At 45.4% G+C, this 15,368-nt stretch overlaps 1 protein-coding gene across 2 annotated transcripts in view; it reads right to left on the minus strand.

Annotated features, from left to right (window-relative positions):
* Positions 1-405: 405 nt before the first annotated feature.
* The window catches only part of LOC147889838 (uncharacterized), a 174,515-nt gene continuing 159,552 nt past the window's right edge, over positions 406-15,368 (minus strand). For both annotated transcript variants that reach the window (XM_087391646.1, XM_087391645.1), the window contains 2 exons: positions 9,619-9,687; positions 406-983 (listed from right to left, as the gene is read on the minus strand). In XM_087391646.1, the coding sequence (XP_087247772.1) occupies positions 828-983; positions 9,619-9,687 (225 nt within the window). In that variant the 3' untranslated portion in view covers positions 406-827. The remainder of the gene's footprint in view (positions 984-9,618; positions 9,688-15,368) is intronic.

Genomic DNA, 15,368 nt, shown 5'->3' on the forward strand with positions numbered 1-15,368 from the left:
CATTCTAAAAAGACAATATTATTTTTTGCATTCATTTTATCTTGAAGCACTTGCTAAAATTGTGTGCTCAATAATAGATCTTTAAAACATGCAACACATGATATGATACCAAATGATTGTATGGCCAAGGATGAGATCAACACTGATCGTTTGCACATGGTAATTAAGGAGACAGACTGCAAAAAACATTTTATCTTGAAGCACTTGCTGAAATTGTGTGCTCAATAATAGATCTCCAACACATGCAACACATGATATGATACCAAGTAATTGTATGGCCAAGAATGAGGTCAACACTAACTAAAGAGACGGACTGCAAAAAACAGAAAGATACAACTTCATTGATATCCCATATAATGAAAACGTTTGACTAAAAGGAAGCTATTGTGAGAATGATGTCTCTTACACTCAATAAAGTCTCACACACATGCAACGATGACAAGACCAATACTGTCCGAAACTGTCACTTTTATTGTGGAACAAAGTTTACAGCTCATGGATCATCATCAAAGAGATCTGGTGTGAAAACCATATGTGGGAAATGATTGTATCCTTTTGTGAGCAGTACATGTGGTTCTGTTTTGTAACTTCTAGTCCCAAATCCCAAATCCTCAACTTCACCACTGAGAGAGAAACACTATCACGGATATTGTATAAATAACGAAATTTAAGCCGGGCGTGGAGCTCATGATAATCAATACCCCGATCTCATAATTAAAACATTACAACTGGCCACGTTCTTGACTAAATTCTGCCACCCAAGGCCTACAAATATCACACTGTCAACTACCATGTTGGGACCAAACAGCTGTGAGTATGTGGCTTCTTCAATGCATGATGCGAACAAAAGCTGTTGACCTGTTTTTCCTGTACCTATAGTACATAATTGTTATCCCAACAAGTAGGATAAATGCTACAGAAAACAGGACTAACCCTGCGACAATACCTCCGTCTCGCTTGTTGGATGTAGAGTCTGAACTTATCTGCATATAACAAAAGATGGTAATGAGTAGCCAAATACTTTCAGTTCTTAGATCTTTACAGTTCTCTCTCTCTCTCTCTCTCTCTCTCTCTAGCCCGCCTAGGGCAATGACTCACACGTGGGCAGGGGGCTCTAGCCCGCCTAGAGCAAAAGTGCTTTCAAGCACTTCCAGGACCCCCATATGAAAGAATGGCTCTTTAATACACTAGTGAGGCCGACAGCTATGTACGTGGCACGTTTTGGGGAGGTGACCTCTTGGCGAAAGATTGGAAGAGGTTCGAGCGACTACAAGTGATCGTGGGCTCCCGGAGGATCTGGAGTAAGTCCTCAGTCCCTCACCAGATTATACAGGCAGAGTTCACCATGACACCTCTCCAGATTGATGCTATCTTTTAGACAGTGACATACATCTACAGGGTTTGGTCTTTGCCTAGCGGGAGATTGCCGAGACTAGCACTGGAGTCATCACGGCGACTAGCAAATAGTGGGGTCAGCACAACTTGGTATGCATGTATCTCCAGATGGTTTGATAGCTAGGATATACAAATGGATCGACTTCTGCCCTTCCAGTACAGCTTGGATGCCCCATCTCATTTGATCCCATGACACAAGACCAACCGCATCATAAGGTTGGTCTCTTGGAGCCTCATACAACACGAACTTTGGGGGGGGGGGGGGGGGGGGGCCAAGAGTTTCCCACCAAGATCCAGTTCTATTGGGGCCATTTTCTCGAGGTCTTAGAGGATGGAATGATTATTAGACCCCCTTGGAGGATAGATGCATCTCACAGTTGCTTAGGATTGCTATCGACTAGATGAGAGTCTCATCCCACCAGTTGGGTATAGAGACGAGTAGAGCTGCCGGGATACCACGAGAGTAGCGGATATGCAGACTATGTACCTTGGGGGACGTGGAGACAGAGGAGCACTCTTTATGCATATGCCTAGCATACTATGAGATTCGAGGTCGATACCACTTCTTGTACTAGGAGGGACTTGGGTTTGGACCACTTTCTCGCCCCATTTCCAAGACCAGGTTTGTGTCGGTCTCTACTTGAAGGAGATGCAAAGGCATAGAGAGACCCTAAGACAGATCAGGCAGCCTGTGATCCCACCCAAGCTAGAGATAGATGCAGCCCAAAGACAGGTGACAAATTCCTATGCCTTGCAGTCAGCTCCAGGACACAGCAGGGTTGAGACAGAGGAGATAGATGAGATGAGGGTAGAGTGGGCTCATGAGAGGGGACAACACTCAGGAGCAGAGCAGAGAGTGGCTAGACCACGCACTATGGCGGTCCTGCCTATCACATCCTTCCTCAGAGGGGAGCACCAGAGCCGAGGAGTCACTCTTGACATGGCATGCTGGATACAGAGATCTCGGAAACCACGCCCCCCCATGCCACGACGCGAGACGACCCGTCACACGCAACTCCGAGATATCCTCTCGGTACATAGGAGAGCCACCATGGGACCTGGATATGCTTTTTGAGTATCTGTATCCCCCCCATTTACATTGTTTTCCCAAGCCCATAGTTTCTCTAGGACATGCAGGGGTCTTAGCGAACCCCTTGCTTCAGCCCATAGCGGCTTGTATGTGCCATTTCAGATTGTACTTGTCTCATAGGCCTGCGAGGCCTTCCAAAGACGTTAATACATCTTTCTTTCTTTCTTTCTCAGACAACAGGAGGTGATAGTGCCACGGGAGATGGATACGGACCGCTCCCAATGACATGTCACAAATTTCTACACATTCCAATCTGCCCTAAGACATTCCAATCCCACATAAACTGACACATACCATATGAACTTGACTATAAAGCAAACCAAAAAAGAGAGATCACTTCTTATTGAAAGACCAAGACTTACTGCTCATCCACACAAGGCTCGTTCCAGTATTACAAGAAACTTTGACTTAGAGATAGCTTTGCCACAGAAGGCCTTAGGAAGACCAGTAAAGATGTCACATAGACTGACAACAAGACCCACTATGCATGCTGATTGATAACGCCAAGCAACCAACCTGAGAAAATTGCCACACAAGATCAAAGATTGCTACAAGACGCCAATTTTACGTGCATAAGAGAGAGCGACTCATGGCGACCTGCTGCTTATAAGGAGAAGCATCGCCAAACCATCTCTATAACCGACACAGCCGACCTGAGAAACTTGCCACACAAGATCAAAGATTGCTACAAGACACCATTTTCACGTGCATGAGAGAGAGCGACTCATGGCGACCTGCTGCTTATAAGGAGAAAGCATCGCTAGACCATCTCTGATGCTGGCTACTCCGAGCAATCACCAAGAAGCACCGACTACCATGATAACGAATCTCGGGAGCCTGCTGTTGCCAGCCCTGACTAGATCTAGGAAGTCAATGGTGGTCTCGAGAGGGTAGATGAGAATAGCGCCACAGATGGCCACCACCTACTCCTAGCAACCCGACTTTCATGGAAGGCAATTCGTCTTGCAAACCGGCCATGAGAAGATGATCCTCCAAAGGTGGAAAGGGTCGCCTGTAGAAGAACCCACATGAACCTTTGCATGGCTATATGCCATGTGTCTTAATACGTTATCCCTCTCCAACCTTAGAGAAATATATGCCCCACGAAGCTTACTAAACTGCCAACAGCGCCTTCTCCTTGTGTATTGGTATCTTCATGATTATGGATTTTTTCTATTCATCATGGGTGTTGATGCCTGCTTAGAGGCTCCTCCCTTTCATCTCATTATATCAAGTTCTTTTAGTCTCATAGATACTTTGGTCTTAGTCTTTTAATAAACTTTCTCATGCCAATACACAACACACCTCCCCAAGGTAACGAAGATGGACGAAGCAGACTCTCGTTAGATCCATGGAGGTGACAAAAAATTCAGGCTGGCATAGACAAGGAGTCAAGCGGATGGAGTGATGGGGGCTACATGCTGTATATATCCTACACGAAGAAGGGAAAATAAAAGAGCTAGTCATGCAAAAACTGGTACAGAAACTATGGCACGACCCGGGAGAAAAAATGAAATTCTACAAGCGAGAGACACCGACGGAGAAGTAGGAAATGCAGGAATATCTCAGGGAGGATATCTCAATGTTCGAAAGGCACATAATCTGTAGAATAAGAACCAAAAAAAGGTAGATGGGCCAAATCAAGACTCCGCTGAGAGCCAAGAATCTGTAAAATCTGCCCAACAGGGAAGAGAGAGAGAGAGAGATTATTAAAGTCTGCTAAAGACTGCTGAGTCTATGAGACTGAAAGAAAACCTGATACAATGAGCAAAAGTGTGGAGCTACTGAGCAAGCATCCTAACCCATGCAAGAGGAAAATGCGTAGACATAGTCAATGGTATCATCATACATGTCATCTACATCCATCCTTGGCATCATCATCCCCATTGGAGATGCAGTCTGATCCAATACAATGCAATACATTGCATAAGGGAACGTCAAGGTACACCCGACGAGATGGACTAGGCAGTGTAGGCACGAAGCCCGCGATAGATCGCTGTCTGCTATCTGGATGAGTAATCCCTCGTGTCCTCCTAGCAGCTACCCAACTCATGACGAGCACCACAGTAACCCCGGTCGGCCGTACCCCAGGTCTGAAAATAGAAGAAATGTAGGTGAGTGTGATCTGTGCATCTCTCCTCTGTTGAGTGTGTCGCATCTCGATCTTCGGGTCTCTTTCTCACCTGCTATTTGTGGCCGAGGGAGCAGCATGCTCACTAGAAGAACTCAGTGATCATACTATGGGACGGGCCAGGCAAGGCCCCCTATGCCAATCTCTGTGATCTTATGAGATGCTCTCTATGTCGGATTGCCTCGTGGATGAAAGCTGCCAGGCATCTCTGATCTGGGTATCAAAGGATCTGGAGAGGCCCTTGTCGTCTCTGAAAACGCAATGGTATCGTCCACGGATCTCATAGTAGACTGGGCAATAGAAGATAAAGTGCTCCTCTGATTCCACCTTGTGCCGCTCACATAATGTGCACATACGACTCTCTCTGGGGATCCCATCTGCTCGCCCGCCGCTCTCGATATGGAGTCGGTGCGATGATACATGGAACTGTCCAATGACAATCCTAAGTGAGTGCGGGAGCTGGATCTGGGTGTACCCAGGTGGGATAATGAAACCCTCCTCGGAGATGTGCAGGCAGTGGTCCAGATAGAGATTGAGCTTCACAGGATACTCTGTCTATGCCAACCAAGTCCTTAATGTGTGTAACTATAGGAGAACCTCTCGGATGATCGGGTTGAACTCGTTGCCCTGAAATGGGACAAACGGAGCATCAATGTTGTACTAGAAGGGTGGCATCTTGTCTATATGAAAACCCAATCTATCAAACCATATGCATGTGTGCGCATACCAGCATCTCTCATCACCCTGAGTTGCTAATGCCATAGAAGATGCTAATCCTCTGTCTCGACCTCCCCCATCGTGCATAGCCTGTAGACCCTCAGCATAAGTGTGCCAAAAAATGGATCCGTGATGGGGATGGGTGGCTTCCCCTCCTATAAGAGCCCCCAACCAATAATAGGATCCCTCCCACAAAAGGATCCGATCACCTCATCCATCCTATGTATGAGGAAAGCTCGCTTCTTATGCCGTGTCACTTGATGTGAGATCCGTTGTGCCTCCAATGAAGTAAAATGTTCCAATGCTCGCTCACGCATGAGGTGAGTTCTCATCTCTCTTCTCTTTGCACTCGTTCATCAAACCAAGGGTTTTGGGGCATCTTCCCATTTGGGACACGTGCTGATCAAGTCGTTGGAAAGGATCTGGTAGCAACATCTTGTATCACTGAGACAAGGGTATCCGAGGTGTGAGCAAGGTCCATCTCATCTCCAAGTAGGGCTGAAGCTCCGAGGCCAAGTGGCTCACGTATACCAGATCAAGAGCATGATCAAAATGGATCTCAACACGAGTGGATGTAGGAGGAGCCCTCGTGACTAGCATGGCAGCCGAGATACAAGAGGCTAGATATGAGTGGCTAGCACCAATTGGAGGAGGGGGCATAGTAAAATCGTGTATCCGTGAGGCAAAAGCTAGTGGACCCAACAGATAGTCCACTTTGCTTGTCCCCCCACCATGTGGGAAACAAGTGAGCCCACCAGATCATGGCCATTTGTGGAGACCGTTGTATATGATCAAGTCATGGACATCCCCTAGCCCAAGTGGATGCCGCCCGTATCTTGTCACATGTGGTGCATCTGTTGATTGCCTCACTATCCCTACCTTTGCTTGCATCTATCTCCGGTACTATGAGGGAATCAACATCAAAATCTAGAGACTAGCAGGCCAACTTGTCTGTCACCTATGTGTACATTGAAGTCGCAAAGAAGAAGGATGTCCCCCTTTCTGGAAAACTTCGTGATATCATCATGTAAAGTCTCATATAGTCTGTGTCCCCTTGTAGTGACTTCACATGCATAAGATGATGTGTCTGGGGTGAAAGTAACGAATTGCAATGAAAATTGGTTGTGCAACTGGTAGCTGGACTCGTACCCACATATGTCGTGCATGTTCCTCTCCCCGCACCACGGATATGAGTGGTCTCACGTGTGATCTGAAGAGGACAGCCACTCCTCCCGAGCCCCGCATCCCACTACCTCCTCTCATCTCCTTGTGGGCTGATTCCCAGATGTATCCCGTCACTGTGGGCAGCCCTCTCTGGGCTCTCATGTGTCTCGGAGTAAAAGATCATGTCTCTATCAGTGTAGGTCTCTGAGAACCGTCCCGGGGACCAAAGGGTACCATTGCAATCCCACACTGCCATTTTCAGTCCATCTTGAGCACACATCCCATTGGTCCAACACTGTCATAATTCCCCATCCTCTTTCTCCCCCCTATCTATTCTTTCTCTAATGATCACTTTGCCATCTCTGTAGGCAGCCCACTTTCTTGCCTCTCTTGCTGCCATTACTCGTACCATTCCCTCCCTCCTATGTTCTTAATGTAGGAGAGTCAGGTCATCATCCAAGTATATCTTTGTCCCTTTCACAATTCCCCTCCTTCTCATGAGGGTAGATCTATCCATGGCATTCCGGATTTCCGCAATAAAGGTCTTGTTGGTGTCTCTGCCTTGCCTACCCTCCAAGCTGTCTCACACATGAGATTGACACGCATCTTAGTGAACAACACTTGGGCATCTGCCATTGGAGTATCTCCTGCTGTCAAGCCTCTTACCAGCACATTTAGAGCTTTGATGGCCCTCCGTTTCTCTTCCTTGAGAGCCTCAAAAATGAATTCCTTCTTAGGGGCTGCTGCTCCCTTTTTAACCACTGATGTCCATTCAAGCATCTCCTCTTTTCCTTTAGTGATCCGTCATGCAATTTCAGCATGTTTTCCATTCATTGTGGCCTGCATGGCAGCCATCTCCCTCTTGAGAGTTGCATTTTCTGTTCTAAGTTCATCCATGGCTTTGCAGCCCCCTTCTGAGGTCACTTGCATGTCTGTCATTTGTTGTAGTTCAATCCCTAATGCGTGTACCTTGCCTTGGAGGCTGGTTCTCTCGGTTTCAATCCTGCTTTCTCTTTTTCCCACTCTTCATGCTTTGCCTTTTCTTTCCTCCATTCCTCTTGTATTTTCCCTCCTTGTTTCTTGACTGCATTAAGTGTCTTGTGTACATGAACCTTCTCAGCCATTAAAGCCACATTTCTGGCCTCCAAACTGTCGGTACTCTCGATTAATGCAAGGCATATTTTGTTGAGGTAGGCCAATACATCATTTGTTGTTTTGTGAGCTGTCCTTGATGATGAGAGGGCTACCATGGCATTATCTAGAGCTTGTTTTCCCCACGTGTCTTCTATGAAACCTTGTGTGGGCATTGTGTTTGGCGCCTTAGCTCCTTCTTGCAGTTTCTTGATGGAGTGTTGAACCTCTTCAGTTGAAACCCATGTTTGTTGATTTCACCCCTTTTTGTGTTTGTAGGTCCTCCAGCTACTCCTTATCCACGTTGGGGGTAGTTCTTCATTGCTCTAGGCAGCAGCATGACTGAACATATAGGGTTGGTCACCTTCTTGAAGGGTCTTGGGTTACCCTTGATCTTGTTGCACACAACAGATCATCCAACAAGTCGGGTCTAGAGAGACCTAGGGGAGCTAAGACTTCGAGTTGGGCAGCGTCCTGGGAGAGGAGTGTGATGATAGCAGCTGCTTGGAAGCGAGTGGCCGCTTCAACCCAGGTGCAGCCTAGTCGGGCTGTTGGCTGCCCACAGCCAAGCGCAGCTCAGGCGGGCGGGCTTAGGGATCCCCGCGACACTAGCAAGGGGCTAGCGAAGCCCCCCGAAAACAACATGGGAGCCCATTCTTAGCAGGTGCAGCAGCCAGATGATCCACAACAAAGGGGAAGGAGAATGGCGGGATAAAGGAGTTAGACGGGGAGGAGTGCAGTAGGGTTGGCGTGGTGTAGACCAGGACGGGGGAGCAGGGCTAGACGGAGGAGATGGAGAAGCATGGCCAGGAGAGAGAGAGAGAGAGAGAGAGAAAGAGAGAGAGAGAGTTGTATTAACATCCTTGCGGGCCTATGAGACAAAGTAAAAATCAAGAAAGCAACTCATATACGCCACTGTGGGCTGAAGCAAAGTGCTTGTTAACGTCCTTGCTGAGTGCTAAGCTAATATCAAAACTCAAACATGCAAAGCTAGTGCTCCAAATGCATATCCAGGTGCCATGGTGGCTCTTCAGTGAGATGCGAAAATGTCTTGTGTCTATGTGTGTTGAGCCATCTCTATGGGCAGGCCCTATTAGACCTAGGCAGGATACATGATCTCATTATCTATAATGGTCTTGACAGATGGCCTGCTTCAGGTGGTTTCACATGCTTTCCACATGGGGGGGCTCCAGTGTTGTTGATTACATCATGGGATCCCTTGTCTTCACATCTCGCATTACTGACTTCACTGTAGCACCTCTCCCCCTAGGGGCTGATCATACATACCTTTTCTTTCGCATCTCCACCTCCCTTCGCACAGCACCTTCCATCCCACTCACTGCTTACTCCACCTACCATGATATACGCTTTGATCGGGATCACTCACCTTCTTACTCTGGCCGTCTGTACATACTTCTCGCTTATATTGACTTCATACCCCTTTTAGAGGATCGTGCTGCCCTTGTCACCCGCTCACTACACGAGGCTACCATTCACGCTTTTCCCCACACCACCCGCTCCACCCGCCCACCACTCCCTGGAACCGTACCCTGTAATAGTTGGTACGATGATGAGTGTAAGGCCTTATGCCGTCAACTTAGATTCGAAACCAAAAACAGTCTTCCGAGCGCACCAAATACGCTATGTGAATACCGTAGATTGGTACGGAGGAAGAAACTAGACTTCGTTCGTCGAAACGAGGAGGAGCTATAGAACAATTTGTTTAGTAACAACTCTAAGGACTTCTGGCGGAGATTTCTAGAAGGACGGTCCCCTCTGCCACTCACTGACACCCAGATCTGGTTTGATTATGCACGCACACTTTATGACATCCCAAATCAGCCAATCCCTAGCCTCTCACACACCTCCATAGTTATTGCAGTCTGTCCGTACATCAAAACACCATCCATCCACACACAAGAAATGTTGAACCTTCCAATGCTTGATATAGTTTGCTATGTGATTACCAAGAAATCAACACAAGTCATACCTGAGCTGCAGACGGCCTTGTTATTGGCTGCATGTTTATAAATGTTGTATTATATATTCTTCCTTTGAGCTGCCACAAGTCAGCATTAGTTCAGGAAATTAGCAGAAACAAATAAGTATGTATGTCTATACATTTGCATGCATACATGCACACATGTATGCATGTATGCACACGTGTGTTGGTCTCTCTCTCTCTCTCTCTCTCTCTCTCTCTCTCTCTCTCTCCCTCTCGTTGTACCTTGTCTCATAGGCTTCGCGAGGCCTCCCAAAGATGTTAATACATTTTTATTTCTCTCTCTCTCTCTCACACACACACTTTTTTCTTTTTTTCTTTTTTTTTTGGGGGGGGGGATCCTCTTTCACACACACTTTATGTGTGATACATGCATGCATGCATGCATATATACACACATACATATACACAAAAAGAGAATGCATGATTAAGGGATATGGGTTTTGATTTGGAGAACTCCCAAGAGTGCACCGTGGAGGACTTGATAGACTAGGCACCGCCCAAGAAGCATACATAGAAGAGAACACCAAGTCATCATGGAGAGCAAAGCTGCTCTTGACCAAGCCAAAAGGAAGAGGATAAGTGGGACAATTTGGGAGGATGATGGGGAGCAATCCACCTATTCATGTGCTTGGCAAGAGGGAATTAGAGGTGATGTTCCAATTGAGGAAAGGCCTGCACATGACATTTTCTTTTCCAGCGGATTAAGACTGGAGGTATGTGAATATTGGTAACTCTAAGCAAGCCAAGAACATTAAGTTGGCATGTTGGGTACGGGAACACTCAAACCTTTGTGTGATGCCTCTTTCAAGAATTTCTGAACATCTTTGCTTAGTCTATGTATAGAATGAATTTAAACTACGCCAAGGCAATGAACGGAGTCCTCAACAAGATAGCCTCAGCTCTGCGATGGACCACAGAATGGGCCAGCACCATAATCATGATTCCCGAAAAGAAAAGGGCAAGCCAAGCATGTTTGTGGACTACAGGAGTCTTGCTGGCATCACCCAACCTGACGACTTCTCATTGCCTTTCACAAATTGAGTATTGGACAGGCGGCAGGCCATGCCATCTATTCCTTCATGAATCGATACAATGCATACAGCCAAATCTCAGAGCGAGTGACCGACGGTCGACCATCGACATAAATGCCATTTGGGATGTGGAAAAGTCACCAGTTAAGGATGTTTCCTTCATGAAACTTTGGAATGTTGTTCTATCCAGGATGACAAAGGGGTACGGCTAGGGAAGCTCAAGTATACGAAATGGCTAGAGAATGTCTAGGGAAAGTTTAGGGTATGCCCTTGGTACGCCTAGCAACCATTCCCTAGGCCATTCCATAGGGACTAGTCATTAAATGACAGTTTTTCAGCTTTGTATGAGCCAAGAAGTTCTCCTTCTTGTGTCCAACTTGATGCTAACTGCTTGGCTTTTGAGGACCTTTTCCTAGTTGCCTTGTTTTTTAATGTCATTTCGCCAATCCATTTTTGTTATTTATATATATTATGTAGACTCTTCCAACATTGGTGATAGGAGTCATGTATTTTGTTCTGTAGACTCCACCATTGGCAATCCATCATTATATATATTATTTCACTCTCAAACCCCCACCATTCATGATGTTGTCGTTTCCAAATCCCATTCATGTTCTTGTCCCCTTGGAGTCACTTTCCCTTTCTAGAGCGGATTGATATTCTGCCAATTCTAGGTAACCATGTATAGTGGAATCCCAAGCCACATCTTAGAGGCTAGTGACCAAGGTGTTCAAAGAAAATATGGTCAAGTTCGACGTTCTTGGATGATTTCTCAGTTTACATTTGTAAGGGTGCTTCTCATGAGTTCCACTGATCCAAGTACATCATCTACAAAATCTCAGTTGGAGTCTTGGAAAGTGTATAGAGAGGTCTCCAAGTTGGAGCTTATTGTGAGCCTACCCATCCTACACAACCTAAGAGACATCAAAACTTCATGTTTATCTTCACGTAATATGTGTGCTTTTACATAGATATTGTACTGCCTATCAACGAGAATGAGGGTTTCGAGCTTGTGAAGGGCACGTTACTGAAGGCGCCTATCCTTAGACAACCAAATTGTGACTTATCTTTCATGTTCATACTAACGCAAGTGCCTTTAATGTAGGGGCCATATTAGCTCAATTAGATTAGGAGGAGACTAGAATTGACCGGTATATTTTGCTAGCTAGTAGCTCAATGTGGAAAAACAAATCTACAGCACAACAGAGAATGAGGGCCTGGCAGTTTTCTATCTATGACCAAAACCAACCTTTTTAAAAGTGCGCAGCAGATGTAGTTTCTTCCTTTTTCATGACTTAGCAGACCATGTGGAAAAACTCTCTCCTCAACGAGAAAAACCTATTTTCAAATCATGTATGGTAGACCTTTGCCGAATCCATTAAGGAACTAAGCATAAGATCTTTGCTGCTAACCAATTTGTAGAGGACTATGACTCCACTTATGCCAAAGTCCACACAGCCACTGAAAAAGATCAGGAAAACAAAAGCAGGTCCAAATAAAAGACAAAAGGCCTACGATATCAAGGAAGGTCAATGGGTTTTGCTTAAGTGCGAAGAAGCTAGATTGAAAACCAAGGTGGGACAAAATAAGATCTATTCAAAACTCTTTCTTACGTATTATGGCCCTTTCATAATATTGGAAGTTATTAACCAGGTTTCAGGTTTCGGCTCGATCTTCCACCACATTGTTAGATACATAATGTCTTCCATGTCAGTTTATTAAATCCTTGGAAACCTGATCTATGAAGATCTACCAGTAATAGAGGATAATATGATACTCTTGGTTCCTGAACAGATAGTCTTCCAACATTTTATCATGGGATGATGAGGAAGTTACAAAAAAGTATCTTTTGAAGTTGAAAGGATTTCCATCTGCATACGCTAAATGGATGGAGAGGGCAATATTTTAGGACTTTATTGACATTCTTGATGCTTATGAGCAAGCACCTCAATTGAGGTCAACCAAATAAAAGAAGGAGAGAATATCACTCCTCTTCACAAAGCATATCCAAATGCTCGGTAGTTCATGTATTGCATATATTTATATGTTTTCCTAGTACCTACTGTACAGTTAGGTACTAGTTGGCTAGGATCTAGGGTTTGAGGGACAAGGGTGGACCCCAGTAAAGGGGTTACAGGCATTAATGTCCCACAAGTTCATGTGTATCTCTTTAAGAGAAATGTAAAGAGCACAACCCACCCACGAGTACCTAAACACCGGACTAGTCAAATGCATAGAATATATACCGACCCATCAACTATTAAGGAGAATGTTTGTAGTAGCCTTAGATGGAGGCCTCTGAACATGAAAGAGTACAAGACAAGATGACAAACTAAACAGGCATAATAGGATATGTGAGAAGCCAAATCAATCCTCGATTAGCCCCTTTGAATAGAGCTAATTGCCAAACACAAGTCAAAATCAGACTAGTATTGGCCTCCCAAACTGAATTTAATTGGTTAGGCAAATAGACTGGTTGAAGACAACCTTAATCCAGAATCGTATGATACAACCACCAAATGGCATGTGGGATGCTGATGTCACATCCATGACACGTGATGTGCTGATGTGGCAGCCATGACATGTGGCAAGATGATGTGGCAGCCATGACACATGGCATAATGATGTGGCAGCCTGGAGGTGGCATAGCATATGTGACACGACCACCCATGACTCATGGCACCACTTGTCACCCCATGGACCCAGTCTCCATGCAGTCCACCAAAATTCACGGGAAGCCATCGTGTCCTACCCTCCATTGCTTTTTAGGGAGCACTTACCCCCACACGACCTCCTATAGAACCTAATTAAAGAAACTTGTCCATCTCCCTCCTGCTGGTGAAGGCCTTCCCCTCACAGCTCTTCCCGCATGCAGTGCTACCTCTTCATCCAAGGTGCACCTCACTGCAGCAGCTCTCTGTTACGTCAGCCGTAATCCCGGTATTATCTAGTGTGGTTACGGTGAAGCGGGAAACCAAGGGGCTCGACAGTGCTTGCATCAATATGGAGTGCGATATTAAGGTCTAAAGGGAACTAGGGTTCTAAGGTCCTTTATGGTGGACATGTGGCACCCAATTGGACTCCAAGTGGCAAGCACTGGGTTCAGGGGAGATTTCTAGAGATAGGCTCCAAAAAGAAAGAAAAGGGAGGGAACTCGAAGAGGAGTTGAGGTACGAGGGCACTCTGGGAATCATGGTTGGGTGGAAGAGACTTTGGATGAGCCCTTTTTGTGGGAATGTAACACTGGTAACAGAGCCTGTGTCAAATCTTCCGCTGGAAGGATGATAGTTTGCGCTGATAGGATGAAGAACTTACCAAGTAATAAGTCACGGAGCAGCTGACGAAAAGGATTTGGAGACCCATAATGCTGAAATAAGCATTAGTTGTCCGCAAGGGGCTAGCAGAGATTCTGTTCTGAGTTTTCGACATGAGCAGAGGGATTCCAAGGCTAATTGCAAAGTACACGTCTCAATCCATTGTTGCTGAAACAGTTGGCAAGCTCATTAGTATCACCCAGAGCGAAGTTCACGGCATCTTAACGTAAAGATGCTACTTGGTTTTGAAATGAGATTTCCCAATTCATATTATACAGGCCGTAATCGTACATGGGTTGAGATGCTTGGTGAATAGCTCCTTTGGATCCATATTTGAAGGATATGGTGCGCTCTATGTAGTGGAGAGTGCCCACGGATGGCTTGCATTGGCTAAAAATACTTGCCTTGGCTTTCATTGCTAAGAATACTGCCGTTCTTTTTAATGCTTGAGCGCCAGCACAAAGCTTCGACCCAGATAAGATAGCTTTTGGTGACCAGCCAAACTTTTTTCACAGACTCGCCAAGGCTATCAAAGATGACTTACGGAATCACGAATTGGAAGACGCAAACGATCTGCGAAGTCTACATCCGAATGTCCATTGCAATAGATTTGCTGCCAATTTCTAGCACAAGAAGGAAGGACTTGTAAACCTTCCAAAACAAGATCATAAGTACAAAGAGTTATAGAGAAGTGAAGGAAAAGCTGCGCGTCATTTCGCCAATTTACCATTTGGTCGTCTATCTCAAAAAGCACAGAGTCATGTCATCCAAAGGTTGAGAAACCATTGGAAAAAGCCACCTCATCAAAGCCTTTATACCGCTCTCTAAAGTCCCAAACCCCCCTTCTCTTTTTAAAGTCTTCTCACCCTCTTCTTCTTCCAAAACTCCTTAGCCTCGCCAAATTGAAAGAAGAAGAAGGTATCGAGGATTTCAAATTTCTGCATCGAGGGAAACGGAAGAAGCGGGATTGAAGAATCGTGGATCGAAGAAAGCGTGAAGACGAATTCAAGACCATCGAACAAATACCAGGCAAGTGGGCATCATATTTTTCTCTCTGACATAAAGTGCTTTGCTTTACATTTTCTAAAAAATATACATTTTTAAAATGACAACTCCAGAAAGGGATGGTATGAATAGGGAGGCCGAGGAAAGGACTAGAAAGGGAAAAGCAATAGTTAGAGAGGAAATACATGAGGAGGTACAAACTAAAACTCAAGAGGATAATGTAGAAATGGAGGATTTTTTTTTTTTTTTTTTAATGAAAAAGACTTCTATTAAGTAAGAACAAAAACCCGCGAGAGCAAGCTCAAAGCGGAATACATCATGAAATCATGAGGATAATAAGAAACCCCTCAGAGTGAGGTGGAAAGAAGCCAAGGCTGAGGCTGAA

This window comes from Dipteris shenzhenensis, chromosome 20 (genome assembly GCF_047967505.1).
Source record: "Dipteris shenzhenensis isolate YYH24624 ecotype China chromosome 20, Dip_SZ_1.0, whole genome shotgun sequence".
NCBI classification, from domain to species: Eukaryota; Viridiplantae; Streptophyta; class Polypodiopsida; order Gleicheniales; family Dipteridaceae; genus Dipteris; species Dipteris shenzhenensis.